This window comes from Anguilla anguilla, chromosome 11 (assembly GCF_013347855.1).
Source record: "Anguilla anguilla isolate fAngAng1 chromosome 11, fAngAng1.pri, whole genome shotgun sequence".
NCBI classification, from domain to species: domain Eukaryota; kingdom Metazoa; phylum Chordata; class Actinopteri; order Anguilliformes; family Anguillidae; genus Anguilla; species Anguilla anguilla.
This window is the reverse complement of record NC_049211.1, coordinates 31,320,415-31,338,173: the sequence shown is the minus strand read 5'-3', so window position 1 is coordinate 31,338,173 and position 17,759 is coordinate 31,320,415. Positions and strand designations below refer to the sequence as shown.

The following is a 17,759-nucleotide window of genomic DNA, read 5'->3' as shown; positions in this document are numbered from 1 at the left end:
TATTTGTATAGCTATGTGCTAGTTATGTGTAAACAGTGTTCAAGCACATTATCTATCCCACTTTCGAAAGGAAAGCAAAACATCTTCAGCACTTCCTGGAAAATAAAATAAAAATAAAAATCTGGCCTCAAGCCATGCAACACTATAGCTTTAGGTTTTGTTCCTTTGCCAAGTCCCAAGATAAAGACACTTTATGAATTCAGTCAGCCAGAGGAACCTCACAGGACAGTTCCGTAACACAGCACATTATTATGATAGATCCATGACAGCACATCATTATGATAGATGTTCCTGCCAGATCCATGACTAACGAGATACCAATCCTATTTGGAGCGATAATCTAGGGCTCATATAAAAATGAGCCTTACATAATAATTCAGCTCAAGTCATGTTCATGCCAAGCGTACTGCATTGGAAGACTGGAGTATAGGCCTCCTTTGGTGTTTTTTAAATGGGAAAACCTGATGGCTTTTCATTTTCCTAAACGTGCATGCATTCAGTAGGATGGAAAGATACAAAACCCGATGGCTGTTTATTACAACTATTGTAATGGTTAAAATAAAAACCAGTATGCTATACGAACATATCCAACCAACCCCCACTAGTTACTACATATTAAGAAGTGCTTGTGACAGCATTCAATTTGTACGAAGACAAGATGGAGCACAGACAGTTTTTCACCATAAACAACAAATTGCTACGTTTTTTCCTATTCTTGTTGAGATCCAGATGCTAAGAAACAAGAGTGGCACAAAGGATTTATAGCTTGATGGTGATTTTGTATCTTTCCTGTGTGTTCCTACTGGCCTCCAGTCTTCCTGAATTGCCCTAGCGTTAGCGAAACCAGGCACTGAATGTTGGCATAGTAGCTTTGTCTCCCCAAGTGATGGTCGAGGAAGGGCAGACACTCTCCAGGTGTCCTGGCTCGGTGGTAGTTCTGTGTGTACGTCGTTAGCTGTTGCTCTGAAGAGGCCATCACTTCAGTGCAGCTGGCATCCAAAGCAGTAGAAACTGCCCCTCCCCCCACCCCGTCCGTCACTTCTACTGAGGATGGCAGCACCCCTGACTCTGCATGGTGTACTCATTCTGCTGGATACCCAGTGACCTGGCTGCGAGGAGTACTGTGGGAGAGGCTGTCCTGTTGGCGCAAACGAAATAAAAAGTAGAACTCGCCACCTGAAAAGTTTCCTGTAAATATGTTCTGAGTTGGAAGGAAAAGTAGTTCTAGGTCTGGCTCATTAGCTTCCTGCTAAACCGGAGCCTATTTTGTGATTCTGAGAGACTCTCTCACCAGTACACTCCTCAAACTAGCCGGCTCTGTGTGTTCCACAAAACACCATGACGTGTGGTTACGATTCTGATCGTATGCATGACTGCCAAGACCTCCACCCCCACGCACACTGGAAATAATCACGCTCTTCTGCGTGGTTATTGATTTGTTATGGACATACATGTCCATTTATTTTTACCATAAATTGATTTGTGAAATTGATGAGACAGTTTGTCCACTAGTTGGGAAATCAGCAAGGTGCAAAATGCACTTTTTAAAACAAAGAAAATCATAATGAGGGGGCATCAGTGTGTGGTAAAAATAAAGAATAAACAAATGGAATCTGAATTGAGAAGGTGCGGAGGGTTAGCATCTGCCTCTGTGCCGATCCGATCTATTCCCTGACATCACTGTGAGTGGGAGGGGTGATGACCTTTGACCTCAGACTGTCCCTCTTCCTGGTAGCAATGGCTCCGGGACCTCAGAAGACCTTTTTTGGAAGCTGGATGCCCTGCAGACCTTCATCCGAGACTTGCACTGGCCTGAAGAGGAGTTTGCCAAGCACCTGGAGAACCGCCTCAAACTCATGTCCAGTGACATGATCGAGTCCTGCGTAAAACGGTGAGGTTCTGCCAGTCCCTGTGTAAACACAGCCTTGGCCCCACCCATCACTGGTTATACCCCATCCATCATTGGTTAAACATACTCTGACCTCCAGCAGCCAAGCTTAAACACAGCAATAGCCACAACTCATTGCTGTCCCATCCACAGCCTTAGCCCTAGCCATCACTAGTTACGTCCCTCCTATCACTCCTCAGGCACACCTCCAGCCAGACTATTCGATAATTATATTTACATAATGTATTGGTGTTTCTCAGATGCTCTTATGCAGAGATGGGGCCCCCTGGGGTCTTTCTCTCTCTTTGTTTATCATTTCCAGCACCAGGGCTGCTTTTGAGTCGAAGCTTCAGAAGAGCAGCCGGTCGACAGACTTCCGCATCCCGCAGTCAATATGCACCATGTTCAATGTGATGGTGGATGCCAAGGACCAGTCTGCCAAACTGTGCGCCTTGGAGATGGGCCAGGAGGTAACTCTCCCTCCATCGCTTATCTTCCCTGTGTCCCAGGAGCGTTTCAGGAAGGATTTGCACCAATCGGAAATCTGGGGAAGAGATCCTTTCAAGTGCCCTAGCTGTTGGTTTAGCTTCTAATGGCATTCATTAAAGTGTGCAGCAACACCAGCTTTTGACCTGTCTCCACCCACTTCACGGAAAAGAAAACGTTTTGCCTTTCGGTGGCAGTGCATGGCTACTTAGTTATTTTTTTGGCACAAAATGCAGCAGCACGGCTTAATTCGATTTTTGTTTCTCTTTACTATAGGACTAATGTGATGTATCAAATGGAGACATGATACTCTGCTGCAGAACTCAAAAAATGTGATTTAGTGTTCATTACCTTTTAAAAATATTTTTTGGAAAGCGTGAATCTAATCCCCTTTGAAAAAGTAATGTATATTGATTTTCAGTAAAATATTAAATCCAGTATACTATATATATTTACATATTTTACAATTCCATGTGTGAGCATTACTATGCAATACATGTAATATTAATATGTAAAAAGCAATAATTTACATTTTACTCAGCAGTGTGCATGGGAAAACAGTATTTTCCAAATATCTGCAATGCATTTTCACATATATTGAACATACAGGAAAACATATTTACACTGCCTCACTCTTAGAAGGGGAAGTTACAGATTTTTAATTTCATAGACTTCAATTTTATTGAATTTAAATTTTTTAATTTTATAGAAATTTACTTCTGTATTCGGGCACTGTGTTTCGGTAGCTTATGATAAATGTGTGAACTTGTATCTAAGCATTTCACATGAGTTCTGGCAAATATTTGTTGCTTTTTCCCCTACTTGCTTTGATGCTCCAATGTTTTGCACTGCTTAAACATTCCTTGCATTGCTTTTTAATATTCACCACTGCCGTGTCTTTTTTGCCTTTCTTTTCTCAATCTTGTGAAAGTTTGTTAAAGAGCGGGTAAGTGTGGCCAACGGTTCCCCTGAAACGTCTCTCTCATTGCTTGAACATACACTTGTCAGCACAATGCCGTTTCCCTCCACAATGCGAATGCTTTGATTTGTTTTTAATGCATTACCACATGCAACTGGGTCATTACGAGACGTGTCCTACTGAGCATCAAAGGGATATTAGCTGCTATCAGATGTTTCTGAACATGTTCAAGAGAGGGAATGATCTGGTGTGTTTGTGTATGTATGTGTGTATGTGTGCGTGTTTGTGCATGAGTGTGTATTTGCATATATGGTACTGAAACTGTTGATATGTTTAACATGTAATTCTTAATTATTTCTGAAAATATTTAACTGCATGTAAAACACATTTATTCTATTACAGTAAATGTATCTGAGCTATAACTGCATTTGAATCTTAATTATCATATCTTTGTTAACCAGGCTAATTTAACTGTGAGCTCAGATTCATAGTCAGGGTACAGAATGTAGAGGATTGTATAAATGTGCATGAATGTTGATATATGAGTATGTGGATATTTACCAAGCAATATATAGCATGATGCTTTCTTGTTAATTATGACATCAACATCAGGGTGTTCTGGGTGATACATAAAATTTATTATATTGCCACCAAAACCATGTGGAATGAACTAAACTTCCTAAAAAAAAACATTTAACTATGCCTTGGAAAATTGGAATCCAATTGCAAAAAGTTAATTTTATACTATGTTTTGTATGTTAAACATAGCAAACATACTTTATCTTAAAGATGTACTTGGTACCATAACGACAAACATAGGCAGTGTATATTATAAGCAGTTTATATTATAAGCAGATAGCTGCATTGCACAGAGGGAAGGAACAAATCTGGGGATGGGTATATCTTTAACCAATGAGAATGAGCCAAATATTACCAGGGAATATGGTAGACAGTTTGAAGTGGTGTATCAGATACAGTATCACGCATCCAAGTGACTGTATTTATTGAGTGTTTACTCCAGTAAACCCCATTTGTAATGTGTTTTTACAGTTCATTCATAGCGCACACAGCGTGGAAGATCAAATAGATCAGGGCTTTTACATAATATTTATTTCTTTATTTTGGTTTTGTTAATTTCAGAAACAGTACCATTCCAAAATTGACGAGCTCATTGAGGAATCTGTCAAGGAGATGATTGCCCTTCTGGTGGCAAAGGTCTGTGCAAATTCTACTTCTCATTCATTTTTATCTTTTAGCTCTGCCTGTTTTGCCTTTAACTGACTGAGAAGGTCCATATGTGTACTTGCAATGACATACCTGTGTGAGAAGAATATAAATGCATGTGAAAAAAACAAATAAAAGATAAATGTTGTTTTTTTCTATACAGTTTGGCAAGTAAATATTGGTGATGAACTTTCAAAAAAAAAATATTTTTAAATAAGTAGTAAACTGATAATTATGAGTGACATATGGATAGATTGATGAAATCCTAGCCTTTGTCTGATTGTCTGCTAAGCAGATTAATATTTTATTGATGCACTTTAAATCTATTTTTTGCATTAGCTTCTGTTGAAAAAGAAAGGATGCTATGACAAAACCTGTTACTGTAATATCCATCAGTAACAAGGAGATAATTATTTGCCCTGCAGTTTGTAGTGATTCTGGAGAGCGTCCTGGCGAAGCTGTCCAGATATGATGAAGGCACACTCTTCTCCTCATTTCTATCTTTCACAGTAAGAATGGCTTCTGTTCTTTCACTGCCTCCTCAGTCTCTTACAATCATATATGTCACTGGTCTTCGTCTATAGACCACAGTTTTAAAAATCTATACTGTATAAAGCATTAGCGTTGAATGTTTCCTCAAATCAGATCTGGATCAAATATGTATTTGAAAGACTGTTTAGATGCATATTTGAAAACAGTGTTGTTTTTTTGTTGACAAAATCAAATGTATTAAAAGCTAAAATATACAGTCATATGCAAGAAGAATTTAGTTTTTAATATGGTGATGATACAGGTTCTATTTAACAGTAACCTCCAGGAATCTTACTGGTGTCTGAAGAGTTAAAGTATTTAAGATAATGCAGTTTCCTTTCATAAACTGTCAACTAGAATGCTTGGGAATTCTCAACATTTCTAGATTGTCATATATGTAAAACCAGATCAATGAGGAATTTTGAACTGTTACATTATAACCTCATAGAGTAACCATGACTTTACTGCTATTTGCTCCAGTCATACAGCGTACAAGCACATTTGTACTATGGACAGCTCTTATGATATTGGAGAAACATCATTAGTGACAATAATACAAACTGTCTTGTTTTTGAACAGGGAATTACTTTTTAAGTAGCCAGCGGGGATTTAATGTTATTTTACTGCGTAAACATTAATTAAGCCTCCTCTTTTCTCCTAAATTCTTTCTAAGGTGAAAGCAGCCTCAAAGTATGTGGATGTTCCTGTAAGTGAGAAGATAATTCATGTTGCTGACTGTTTGAGTCCTTTGATGAGCAAAGTCACATGCATCACCACACAGCAAACCTTTCAGTGCTGAATCAACTCTGATGGAGTAGATTTTACTCTGATAGAATAAATTGACACTATTGATCTCATACAAATGCTTGATTTAAACAATGAACATTTTTCTGCTCATACACAGTAAAATGTTAAGTGTTAAGTCAGCTCTTACAGAGTACATATGGTCCCAGTTGGACTCGTGTGTACTCTGTTAGAGTTGAATTAACACTGGACGCTGTGCTATGTACATCCACATTGTTATATTACTGCTATTACTGTTTTCCATCTGAATGGTACCCATTGGTTAAAATAAATCCCTTGTATGAGATGTAGCTATATTTAAATAACAGGTGATGTTTATAATTTGTGTCTTTGAAAGTATCTTAAAAACAAAATCTAAGGAAGAAGTTTTTAATTTATGTTTAGTTTATTTTCTTTCAATTGTACATATTATTTATTACTATTTCAACATGCAAGTATAATCTTGAAAATATTGCAAGGAAACCATTATTGCATATTTTACTTGAGGCTTATGCAGAAAAATAATTACCTCTCAAACAACAGTGAAAATTGCATATGTATATATATAATAACATTGCATAATAACATTACTTTCAGTGGGTGTCAGTTCATTGTGACCACATCTCTGCTGAATTTACTTAATGAAAGCAGCAACAACAATGGCCAATAAAATTACATCAGAAATGTATTTAATTTAGCCATTGAAAAGGGATTATGTTGAGCAGCCTGTGTGCAAGTCTGTTGTGTTACCTGTTTGAATGCCATATGAGCAAAGTGACAATATGCTGGAGGTAGGTTCCTTCCATGCCATAAAAGAAGATTATGTTGGAATTTGGTTTTAAAAAAATATAATACACACCTCTAACATTTTAACATGCTGGTATAGGGAGTTAAAATAATGCATAATTAGTAAATATTTATCCATAGTGTATTTTGTAACAGTAAAGTGGCAATGCTCTGTTACTGTCATCCGTCTTCAGCAGAGCTGTGAAAGTGTGCAGGTTTATATTGTTTGACCATTAATACATGTTAACTACAGTAAACGCTCTGGAATTATGGAACATATTCTCAATGTTAATGAAAATGTTTTTACTTTTTTGTCAGTAGATATTTGAAATACTACAGGACTTTCTTATGGGGATTACAGCAAATGAGAATAATATAGTTTAGTGTGGTTAAGAGCTATTTAAAAAATAGTGCTTAGGGCCAAATTAAATCAAAATGTTAAACTGACCCAGTAATGCATAACAATTGATTAAATTAAATTAAATTACATTTAAGGAACAGGTTTTGTCTGGCTGATACAATGGAAAAAACAACATCAAAAAATCATGAATGACAGTGTATTAAAGCTTTTGCTGAATGTAGCTGTGTCATTTTCCCTGTTTTGTTGACGAGGTAACACAACCACTTTGCGCAAATGCTAGTTAGCTCTTGCTAATTAATAGTCCTCTGCCACATTGTCCTATTTCTGTTTCTTTGTGCTCTGCTAATAGCTAATGCTAACTTCTCTGACTTGTATATATATCTCTCCTCTCTCCTGTCTCCCCGTGGCTCGACGTCGTGCAGAAGCCCGGGATGGACGTAGCTGACGGCTACGTGACCTTCGTGCGCCACTCTCAGGACATTCTGCGAGATAAGGTCAATGAGGAGATGTATATAGAAAGGTTATTTGATGTAAGTAAAATGCCGTCTCCTCCGGTTGAGGGAGGAGGCTTTCCAAAATGTGACAGAACGAAGGGCAGAGGGATAAGTCACATTTTGAGGCGAGCTGCTGCGTTACTTTAGAGGCCCTTTCTCCTTTTCCCTTCTTTCTCTCTGAACCTTTACTATGCTGTCTTCTGCTCAGTCTTTACCACAGTATTTTGGACCTTTGTCCCTCTGGTTATTTGTGCTTGCGAGCAAAGTGTTCAAAAAACCTTACAGCGGATTATCTTAAGCAGTGTTCTCTCAATTAATGAAGAGTATAGCAAAGGAATGAATGAGCAAAAAGACTTACACAAACATGTGCACATACACACACACACATACACACAGATACACGTCAATACTATAATATACACAACTGGGGGGGGGGGGGGGGGGTGGTTGTGGGGACAAAATATCTCCATAAGTTATATTTCCTTTCTGAAAAGTTATTGCTACCTACAGTTACCTGATAATGGTATCTACTCTGTGACAAACACAAATACCTAACAATAACTTTTATCTTAAAAGAAATTAAGGAATTGTACAAAAATGCATATAAATATATTACACAGTACATTTCCACTGAAGAAATAGAAGTAGGGAATGCCTTTTTGGAGCCCAAAGGCTTTGATTTGGTGTTTATGCCAGAAAACGAGGGATAAAGAGAATGACAGAATGGGGAAGAATGGGGAAAGAGACAGAGAGAGCACTGTCTTAGATAACCACCATGGGCATTCGCCGGTTTATAATCCTCTGTGATGCATGTGCAATAATTTGTCCTCTGTTCTGCAGGACGTTGCACTGTCTGTTTGCTTTGAGCCTATTAGGCCCGCACCAGTTGTCCCTTTCTGTTGTCAGTTACTGTACGTAAGAGCCTTTGTTTTAAAACGTATGTTGCGCATTGCTTCTCCCTTACCCGATGCCGCTGCGTTTGAGAGTTTAAAGGAGTTCAGTAATAACTGTCTGTGTTGAGAGCTTGATGTCTCTGTATTCCTGTGCTTTTTAATTTCACTGCAATATCGTGTGTCTGGCAATGGGTCCTTATTATTAACTGTGTTTCACTTTTTTATGTAACCAAGGAGTGTGGCGTTTTTTTGTGGTCCTTTGACATTTGCTCCCTGTCTTACAAATGTCAAAGTGCCAAAAAAAAGCCCAAAATTTTTTTGTATTGTCTGCATACACATTTACATTTTTCATCCTTCATTGTTTCTCTTTCATTTCAACCTTTATCGATTCACCCTTTCTTTTACCTGTTGTTTTTGTTATCCAAAACTCCCACTTTTCTCTTTCTCTCTCAAAGATTAAAATGGAACTTATCTCTCATGTCAAGTTGTTTTATCACATTCTGTTCAGTGGCATGATTTAGACTCAAATAATCTTCCTGTGTACATCTACTAGCATGACCCACCTTCTCAAAGGCCTGCCCCATACATGCATACAGCTTATCGGCATCCAGCCACCCACTTCTGCATGGACTGCACACCCCCACTCCACAGTGTGAAGTGGACAGGCACCAAAAACCAAAAACTCACGAAGGGGATGCGGGAGGGCACCCTTCCCAAAAAATGGTCCACCCCCCACTCTTGCCTTGTCACTCCACACGACCAAAGCCGAAAAAGTTTGATTTTCCATTTTATTTTTAATTTGAGGGATGAAAACGGAGTCCCCTCACATCATACTATGTGCTGTTGTCTTTAAACTGGTTCTCAAACACCAGTGAGACAAACATGTGCTATTCCAGACCTGCAAGATCGGGTAATAAAATTGACATTTCACTGTAAATTATGGTTTAAGAGAACAGCACAACTAGTCCTTGCTTGCAAAAACCATTTGCCCACTTTTTTATTTCTATTTATTTGTCATTAATTTCTTCTTAGATTTTGGGTTGCACAAATATTGTACTGCAGAATTAAATGATTACATGACCAGATTATATAGCTAATATGTTTTCCATAAGGCCATTGGTTGAATTCCACCTAGCATCATTGTCTAGGATGAAATTTTGAAGTTTGTCCTCTACAGCTTTTGATAGCGGTGAATTTTATTGATTGATTGATTAGTTGAATGATTGATTAATTATAAATAATCTGTTTTGTAATGTTTTGCCCTCGGAGAGCTGCACGGCTCTTCCTCATCCTGAACCCTCTTGTCCACTCCTTGCGTTTTTATTTTTTTCTCTTCCATTGTGAACTGACCACCCAAAGGGGTGCCAAATTGAATCCCAAGGGGGTCGCAGTGTCTGCAGGTGTTTTTTTGTGTTTTCCTTTCATTCAGCTGCCAATTAAGGCCTTGAGAACAAGGTGTGTGGATTCCTTAGCCAATCAATAACTTAAATGAAACACTTGTGCCGAGAACACTCCAGAGACTAGCAGGCACTGCGGCTCTCCAGGACTGGAGTTTGACACCTGTGGTCCAGTCGGTATTCAGCACACAAATGGAACAAAAGTTCTCCGGCTCTAAGCAGTAGATGTTAATGCGCATGAAAGATTACTGAGCTCCTAATAAGTGCTCTGAGCTTTTAAATTGGTTTCAGGTGTATTGTGAGCTATAATATTTTTCCTTACATGCATACATAAGCAGTGGCCACAAAGAGGGTTAACCAATAAGATAACATACTGAAACTAAACTGCTTCAAGACAAAGCCAATGGTTTTGAGGCAAACTTGCTTCATTACATAGTTTGCAGACCCTTGAGCTAGAGAAGAGAGTACAGTGCATACTCATGTATTTTGCCATTTAGATACATGGATGACAACTGGATGGGTCAACTCTACATTATCTACATTTGGAAATCCATTGATTCTATTTGAGTATTTTTGTCGACATGTCAGTTTAGAATTAGATTTGCAAGGCTACACTTGTAGGGCTTTTTTAACCCTAGTCCAAGACTAAGTTTTTTTTTTTTTTTTTTAGTGGATACCTCCAGTAGGGAAATATATTTAGTCCAGGACTAGGCTTAATCCTTGTCTGGGAAACTGACCCTAAGTGAAGTAAGAATTTAATCATATGGTGATACTGGTCTTGAGGATGAACTCTACTATGCTATGACAAATCTCATTTAATTGTTGCATTGTATACAGCATTTTATTGGTGCTGCACAGTCTGCTATCAATTCAGGAGAGTGCAAACAAGCATGTGCTCCCTTCCAAAGCACATGACATCAGCCACCACTACTTGGCACACTAGAGGCAACTGGAATAGAATAGGCAACTACACACTAGAACAGAATCTTAATAGAATGAGCCACCAGTAGCCCCAAGAATTCTCATTCTTAAATTGTGTGTGTGTGTGTGTGTGTGTGCGCATGTTTTAATTGGATTTATTTGGGTAGTCTTTTTAAACCAAACCATGTTTTATAGTCATTTAGTGGATGTTCCTATTCAGAGGTATGTCAAATAATTTGATGAAGTAAATGTCCTTTCATCAAGAGTACAGTTTATACTGAAGTATCAATGCGAAATTGCCAGGTATTCTATATATACATGTATGCATTTTTGATCTCTTGTAAATATCTGAAAGTATGTCTCTGAAGTTATCTTAGTAGCCAATAATATTTCCTAAGGTATAGATTTTTCTCCGAGTCGAGGTTCCTCCTATACCCTACGGCACCCCCAGCCCTCCCTCCCCCCCTCCAAAAAAAAAAAAAAACAATAATAACACTGTGCGAGATCTGTGAGTATGTGTAAGCGGCCCCTGGCCCTGCAAATCAGTGGGGGCCCCATACTTTTCACAGCAGGGCTGCCATTTCTTTCACAGGTACACAGCACACGCTCACACCTTAAATAATGTAATCTGCTCACCCATCCTTTTGTGCAGCTGCAGGCTTACAGTTCTGGTTTTATCCAAAGCGCATGCATTATTACATGCAATGCCTCGCTGCTATGTATAGAGCAGACAGTTCAGATCCTCTGAAATACAAAACATCTGGCAATACGGGTGCTTTGTGACGTGTTGGTATCTTTGAAAATGAAATTTAAATTTGTTCAAATGTAATTCAAATCATTTATTGGAATAGTCACTTCCATTACTCCAGCCTTATGTTTAACCGGCTTTTATTTTGTAGCTGTAAATCTTTTTATGAGGTAGTAACCAATGATCGAACAAGTACCTAGTAGGATCTCATTCAAACATTCTTTTTCCATGAAAGTTGCAGAATAATAAGACACAACATAATAAAAAGTGGTCAGGAGTTGACAATATATGTATTTGTGTATGCGTAAGAGTGCATACATGTACGTATGTATGCGTGCCTGTGTGTGTATATGTGCAGGTGTGTATGTGTGTATGATTATGAAGGCATGTGTATTTGTGTGCACTGTGAAATACACACCTTTTCCCTGCCTACTGTATCTCTTTCTTCCTGTATAGGAAGGCTACATTACTGAACATACATAATATGTTCATTTTAGCAACTACAAACATGTGCTTGCCAATATAATATTCAATAGAAAGGATGCAGTTATATTTAGCACGTAGTACTGCACTGCTGCACTTTTCAGGCGCTTAAAGGGCATTCCTCTTTTTTTTTAAATTTACTGATTCCATTTCTGTACTACACGTTCTCTTCAGAAAGAACATTTTGCATCTAAATGAACTTCTGAGTGAAAAACAAAGTCATGTTGCACTCAAATACTCCTGCGTCACAGATGCTAAAAAAAGAGATATAAAAATAGATATTATATATTTTTATAACGTATACCGAGAGCAATGGAACCTTTGAAAAGTTTCCATGACCTAGTCATTTGCCATAGCTGTTTCGTTTGTTTCTGTCTGACTGTGTGTCTGTGCCTTTATGTGTCTGTTTGTTTTGCTGGAGAATGCTGTTTGTCTGTGTTTCAGCAATGGTACACCAGCACCATGAATCTGCTGGGAACCTGGCTGACTGACCGCATGGACCTGCAGCTCCACGTCTACCAGCTTAAAATCCTCATCCGGATCGTGAAGGTAACGTGAAGGTCCCTGTGGGGAAAGGCTTTCACTGCCTTAATGAAATAGGTTGTAAAAGTCTTCATAGCCTCAAATATATGTCTCATCATCTTATTGGGAACTATGAGCCTGACCAGGTTGTATTGGAACCAATGAAATACTCTCAAAAACTGCAAACCCCACCTTCTGGTCATATTGGCAGGCTCAGTTACACCAGGCAAGATCAATAGAGCACAGAAAATGATTTGATTCCAAAACAAATACATATTTGACCCAGGTCTGATAATTACATGTGAAAACCCATGTGACTACATGTGAAATCCGTGTGAAACCCATATGAACAGCATAATAAGCCCATATAAAACTCCCCAACTCAGAAACACATAAAATAATTCCTTGCATTTATTTAGCGCTTTTCTCAAACTCATGCATTTTACGGTGATAACCACCACTGATTTGTAGCACCCACCTGGGGGATGCACGGAAGCTGTTTTGCAGAAGAATGCCCACCACACACTGAGGTGTGGAGAAGAATTTCTCGCCAGTGGATGATTAGGTGGCAGATTAATAGAGCCAGGTTGGGAATTTCACTAGTACACTAAGGAACCCCTTACATTTAGTGACAAGTGTCATGGGATCTTTAATGACCACAGTGAATCAGGACCTAAGTTTAATGTCTCACCAGGCATATCCTACAGCACAGTATCCTAATCACTACACTTGAGTTTATTGCCTGTTACAAGCCAACCAACACCAGTTTCAGCAGCAACATAGTTTTCCCAGGTGGTCTCCCACCCAAGTATTAACTAAGCCCAGACCTGCTTACCTTCAGCTATTCCACGGGAGCAGAGCACATGGCAATATGGCTGCCGCCTGAATGTGATCAAGTCAGGCTTCAGTACCTCGTTCTGACAAAGTAACATTAAACCCTGTTATTGACTTCACATTTTTGGAAAAAGGAAATAAAAACCAACATCTTGCTGTGTAAGGTTCATGACTGGTACTTCAAAGGAGTCTAATTTATACTCTGGTTTTGGGCTTTGGTGAACAGAGGAATTGTAGATAACGGCAACACCACCCCAAGAATTTTGACAATAGGTAACCCAAGAGAAGAGGACTAATTTAAAGCAAAGTTCTCATCCCCTTTCAGCCATGTGTCAGTAAGATACATCCAGTCTGTAATCGGTGAATAGTTTGTTCACAAGAGTTGCCTTAGAGTTAAGGCATCTTTTGTGTAATAATCAAACTTTCGGAGTAGTATTACTGGAAATAATAGCAATACATTTTGTATTGATATTGATAAATTTTATTGAGACAAACTCCATGGTGTTGATTCATAATTTTTAATTATTTGAATTTCTGGGGACCAACACAGTCTCAATAGGGCAAAGCCTCCATCGAACGTTGTTAGTCTTGATGTGAATATACGGGAAAATGTATGTGTAGCCTTAGCCAGCATTTTTAAATTCGCCTCCATGTCAGTCATTCAAAAACCAGGAATGCAATTGACTAGGTCCCTACAGTCGCTGGTTTCAAAACTGTCACGTCAATTATCAGAGCCTTCTGTGCTTTCCATTTCTCGACCGGTGTGTTGTCAAGTGGGGTGAACGGATTTTAGCATTTTAGGAAAAACGGTTGAGTGGGTAACGTGGGTGTTTTTCTTTACTCTGCGCTTCCTCTAATGTGTTGAAGAGTCTGGACGTGAGCCTCCAGTTTGAAAATCTTCTCTGCCAGTCTCACATGCAATCTGCATTTATTATAGATAAAATCACCACTAATGGCAAGAGGAGATAACAAAACATTTTACACTCAATGCAGAGAAGAAGGAGAGCAGTGGGAGTGCATGGAGAAAGAAACATGATTGCTTGGTGGTTGGGCAGGATGAAAGTACTTCACAGTACAAAGAACATTCAGGTGTTCTTTAAATATTGGAAAAGTGGAACATTGCTTAATTCTTAATGCCACACGATGATGATACAAATCATATTTCAGTGCTTGCTTGAAGTTATTTATTTATTTATTTATTTATTTCTGTCATGAGAGCCTGATTAGGGATCATGTCCTGACTTTGGTCTGCAGGCTAAACATGTTAAAATAAAAATATAAAAAACAACACCGATTAATTGAGGGGGCTTCCATCCCCAATTAATCTGTGTTCAATTTTGCATGTCTTTATTTAAATTTCTTCATTCTTTGTAGAAAAAGTACCGCGATTTCCGCCTGCAAGGCGTGCTCGATTCCACTCTCAACAGTAAAATGTATGACACCGTGCGGAATCGCCTCATCATGGAAGAAGCCGCGGCATCCGTCCGGGAAGGCGGAATGCAAGGCATAACCATGAAGGACAGCGATGAGGAGGATGAAGAAGATGATTAGAGCCTCTTTTGAATAAGCCTGGTAACCAATGCATGTACCAACTCTGTTATTCAGTTAGCCACTCTAGGAGATTTTTTCTGTCAGCTCTAATTGCCCATGAAGAAACTATAACAATAAAATGATAGTTATAATAATAATAAATAAAAAAAATAGTAACAATAAAGAAAAAAAAATAAGATTGACATTTTAGCTGTGATATAAAAGTTAGCACCAATCTTTGAATCATTTATTTCTGAATTCATTTCTATGTGTTCCCTAAGCAATATCGAGTACCATTCATTTGACAGTTTGTTGAGTGAGATGAATAGAAATACTGCTAGGTGTGTCCCTGTTAAATGCAAACTTATATGGCGCTTCTTAAACGTAACTTTACATTCATTGATGGTACGTTGTCGTGAAGATGAGTGTATGGACCCATTGATTTATCTCTTGTTTTTAAGTGGATGCCGACTGCTTAAAATGAAATGAACCTCTGTATTTACGTTCGATGCTGTTAAGAATCTGTGTTTCCATCGTCAGCGCACCTTTGATGTCACTTTACCTTTTTAAGAGTTATGTTCTGCTTTTAAGTCAACATCTCTGTTGCCTGGCCTCGCCATCCACCAATAAGATGTTGTCGAGAAACCATTTTGGTTTAAATGAGTTGGTATTTTAGAAACGCAATATCCTCATAGCCACATTGTGATACCTTGTTGCAAATTATATATTTTTTTTAGGTTGGAACTAATTTACAACTTCAAAATTGTTATATTTTAGTTATGTAGCACTTTTATGTAATCTATTTAAAGACAAAAGAAAACTTTAAGAAATGATGTCCCTTTTGTCTAACTTAATAAGCCATTCCTGAAAATTTCCTTGTTTTAATTTTTTTGTTAGTTATTTGTTTTGTTTTGTTTTTTATTTCAATATTACAAGATGTCAGACAGCAGTTCCTTTTGTCCCACAATTGTTTTGTATATACAATGCTGTACATTGCATTTTGAGCTGTATCTGCATGCTCCTGGGGGTTCTCTCTCTCCCTTTCTAAAAGCTTTTGTTTCTGTGTGAATTACCTGGTGGATTCATTCTTGCTTTTGCCTTATAAAAGCCTACAGTTGTAATATGCAAGAGCTGTGGCTTCTAAATAAAATTAACTGTACAAACACACAGTTGTATCACCCGTGTCTTGTTCAATCTGTGCTGTAAGAGACCACTACAGTCCACGCTGGTCTGGATTCGATACCAGCCCATGTTGCCCCTCTATGCTCTAGAACAGCAGCCATTTTCACAATTTTGATCTGGTGGCCAAATCCACCCACACAGCTTTCCAAAGGTGTCCCTTCATTCTGACATTTCCCGATGCAACGTTTATAAATGATGGCACCCATCCAGTTCACATACTCCAATGTGCCACTCAAATAAAAGAACTCTAAAATTAGTAATAAATTCCTCTGGAACCTAATGATATTTATTTGTGTACACATGCTTTACTAATAATGGTGAAATTATGAAGTTGTCTTTTTTGACACATTTCACAATTAACAGGTCTGTTTTAGAAATTTAGTCTTATTCTAACCTTTTTATCAAAGTCATTACATTTGAACACTAAAAATAACTTCTGGATGGTTCCGAAATAAAACTGATCTTTTATGAAGTTTTAAAGAGCACAAGCTTGATTGTGGGTTTTTATTATTGCATCAGTCATGTAAAGCTTTTTTGTTTGTTTTAATCATTTATTAAAAAATGAATATGTTTAATAAATGATTAAGCTAATGAAGATATATTAGCTAATAGGGATATATAAAATGAATGCTTCATTTCAGTCAATTTATTGACTCTGAAACAACTGTGAGATTGTGTTACAGGAGTAAGGCCACCAGCATGCTGGGATATATAGCAAAATTCAGCGAGTGTAAAGAAAAGGAAGTTATTGATATTGTACAATGCTTTTGTTTATCAAGTCAGCAACAGACAGCACATTATTGAAGACAGCCGAGAAGGATTCTGAAGAAATATTCAGAGGTAAGCCGATGTCACATTGTGAGAGAGCAGGTACTTGTTTTATCAAATGTTTTACCTAAATGATCATTTATGGAATGACCATAACTTCAAACTTAACCAAATGTTTCCATTTAGAATAGTCGTCTATTTTCCAGAATCAATGTCGCATGGCGCATGAGCGCGGTGTGTGGGCACACTGGGCTGGTGAATGTTGAGGTGAATGTTGACCAGAGGCGAGGAGCATACAGCTCATCGAATGCAGCACACCTGAAAAATGGGCTGGATTATACTGAATATATTATCAGCGGTTGTGGTGCAGCTGGATTCATTAATAGTCAATCAAATGACCTCTCTTCATTCCTTTTGAGAGATGTGCGCATTGCATAGGGAATGTCACCAATTTCCATAGCCAACAACTGCAATGGAAGATGAGGAAAGGATATACTAATCATCTGTTTCTCACAAGACATTTTTTTGTGGGAGGTGCAGAGACACAGTATGCTCTTTAGAAACAACAGTGGTTTGTTCTGTAAATATTGCAGATATTAACGATTTATGTTGTTTTTTTTTGTTGTTATTAAAATAAGTATACACAAATATTATCATTTTTCCACTGGCAAGATTTTTTACACTGCTCAATTATGTTGGTATGAACTCATACATATAGGCAGGCCCTGGGAGATTTGCCATTATTGAAGAAACCATGAATTCTGCTCTGTACCAGAAGATTCGTAAGGAGAATGCCCTGTCATCTGTTCATGAACTGAAGGTAAAACGTAAAGGGGTTATGCAGCAAAACAATGATCCAAAACACAAAAGCAAGTTCACATCTAAATGGATGAAAGAAAACAAAATTAAACTTCCGCAGTGGTCTAGTCAAAGTCCTGACTTGAACCCAAAAGAGATGCTGTGGCAGGACCTGAAATGAGCAGTTCATACTCAAAAACCTAAATGCGTC

The 17,759-nt window shown here is 38.1% G+C and overlaps 1 protein-coding gene across 20 annotated transcripts in view; it reads left to right on the top strand.

Annotated features, from left to right (window-relative positions):
* Nucleotides 1–15,973, top strand: part of LOC118207834 (calcium-dependent secretion activator 1-like) — a 114,568-nt gene extending 98,595 nt beyond the window's left edge. For 13 of the 20 annotated variants that reach the window (XM_035381925.1, XM_035381924.1, XM_035381939.1 and 10 more), the window contains 9 exons: nt 1,736–1,891; nt 2,211–2,358; nt 3,306–3,320; nt 4,434–4,508; nt 4,943–5,026; nt 5,722–5,754; nt 7,401–7,508; nt 12,359–12,463; nt 14,645–15,973. In XM_035381925.1, the coding sequence (XP_035237816.1) occupies nt 1,736–1,891; nt 2,211–2,358; nt 3,306–3,320; nt 4,434–4,508; nt 4,943–5,026; nt 5,722–5,754; nt 7,401–7,508; nt 12,359–12,463; nt 14,645–14,821 (901 nt within the window). In that variant the 3' untranslated portion in view covers nt 14,822–15,973. The remainder of the gene's footprint in view (nt 1–1,735; nt 1,892–2,210; nt 2,359–3,305; nt 3,321–4,433; nt 4,509–4,942; nt 5,027–5,721; nt 5,755–7,400; nt 7,509–12,358; nt 12,464–14,644) is intronic. The other 7 variants (XM_035381934.1, XM_035381942.1, XM_035381931.1 and 4 more) reach the window with 2 other exon arrangements.
* The last annotated feature ends 1,786 nt before the right edge of the window (nt 15,974–17,759 follow it).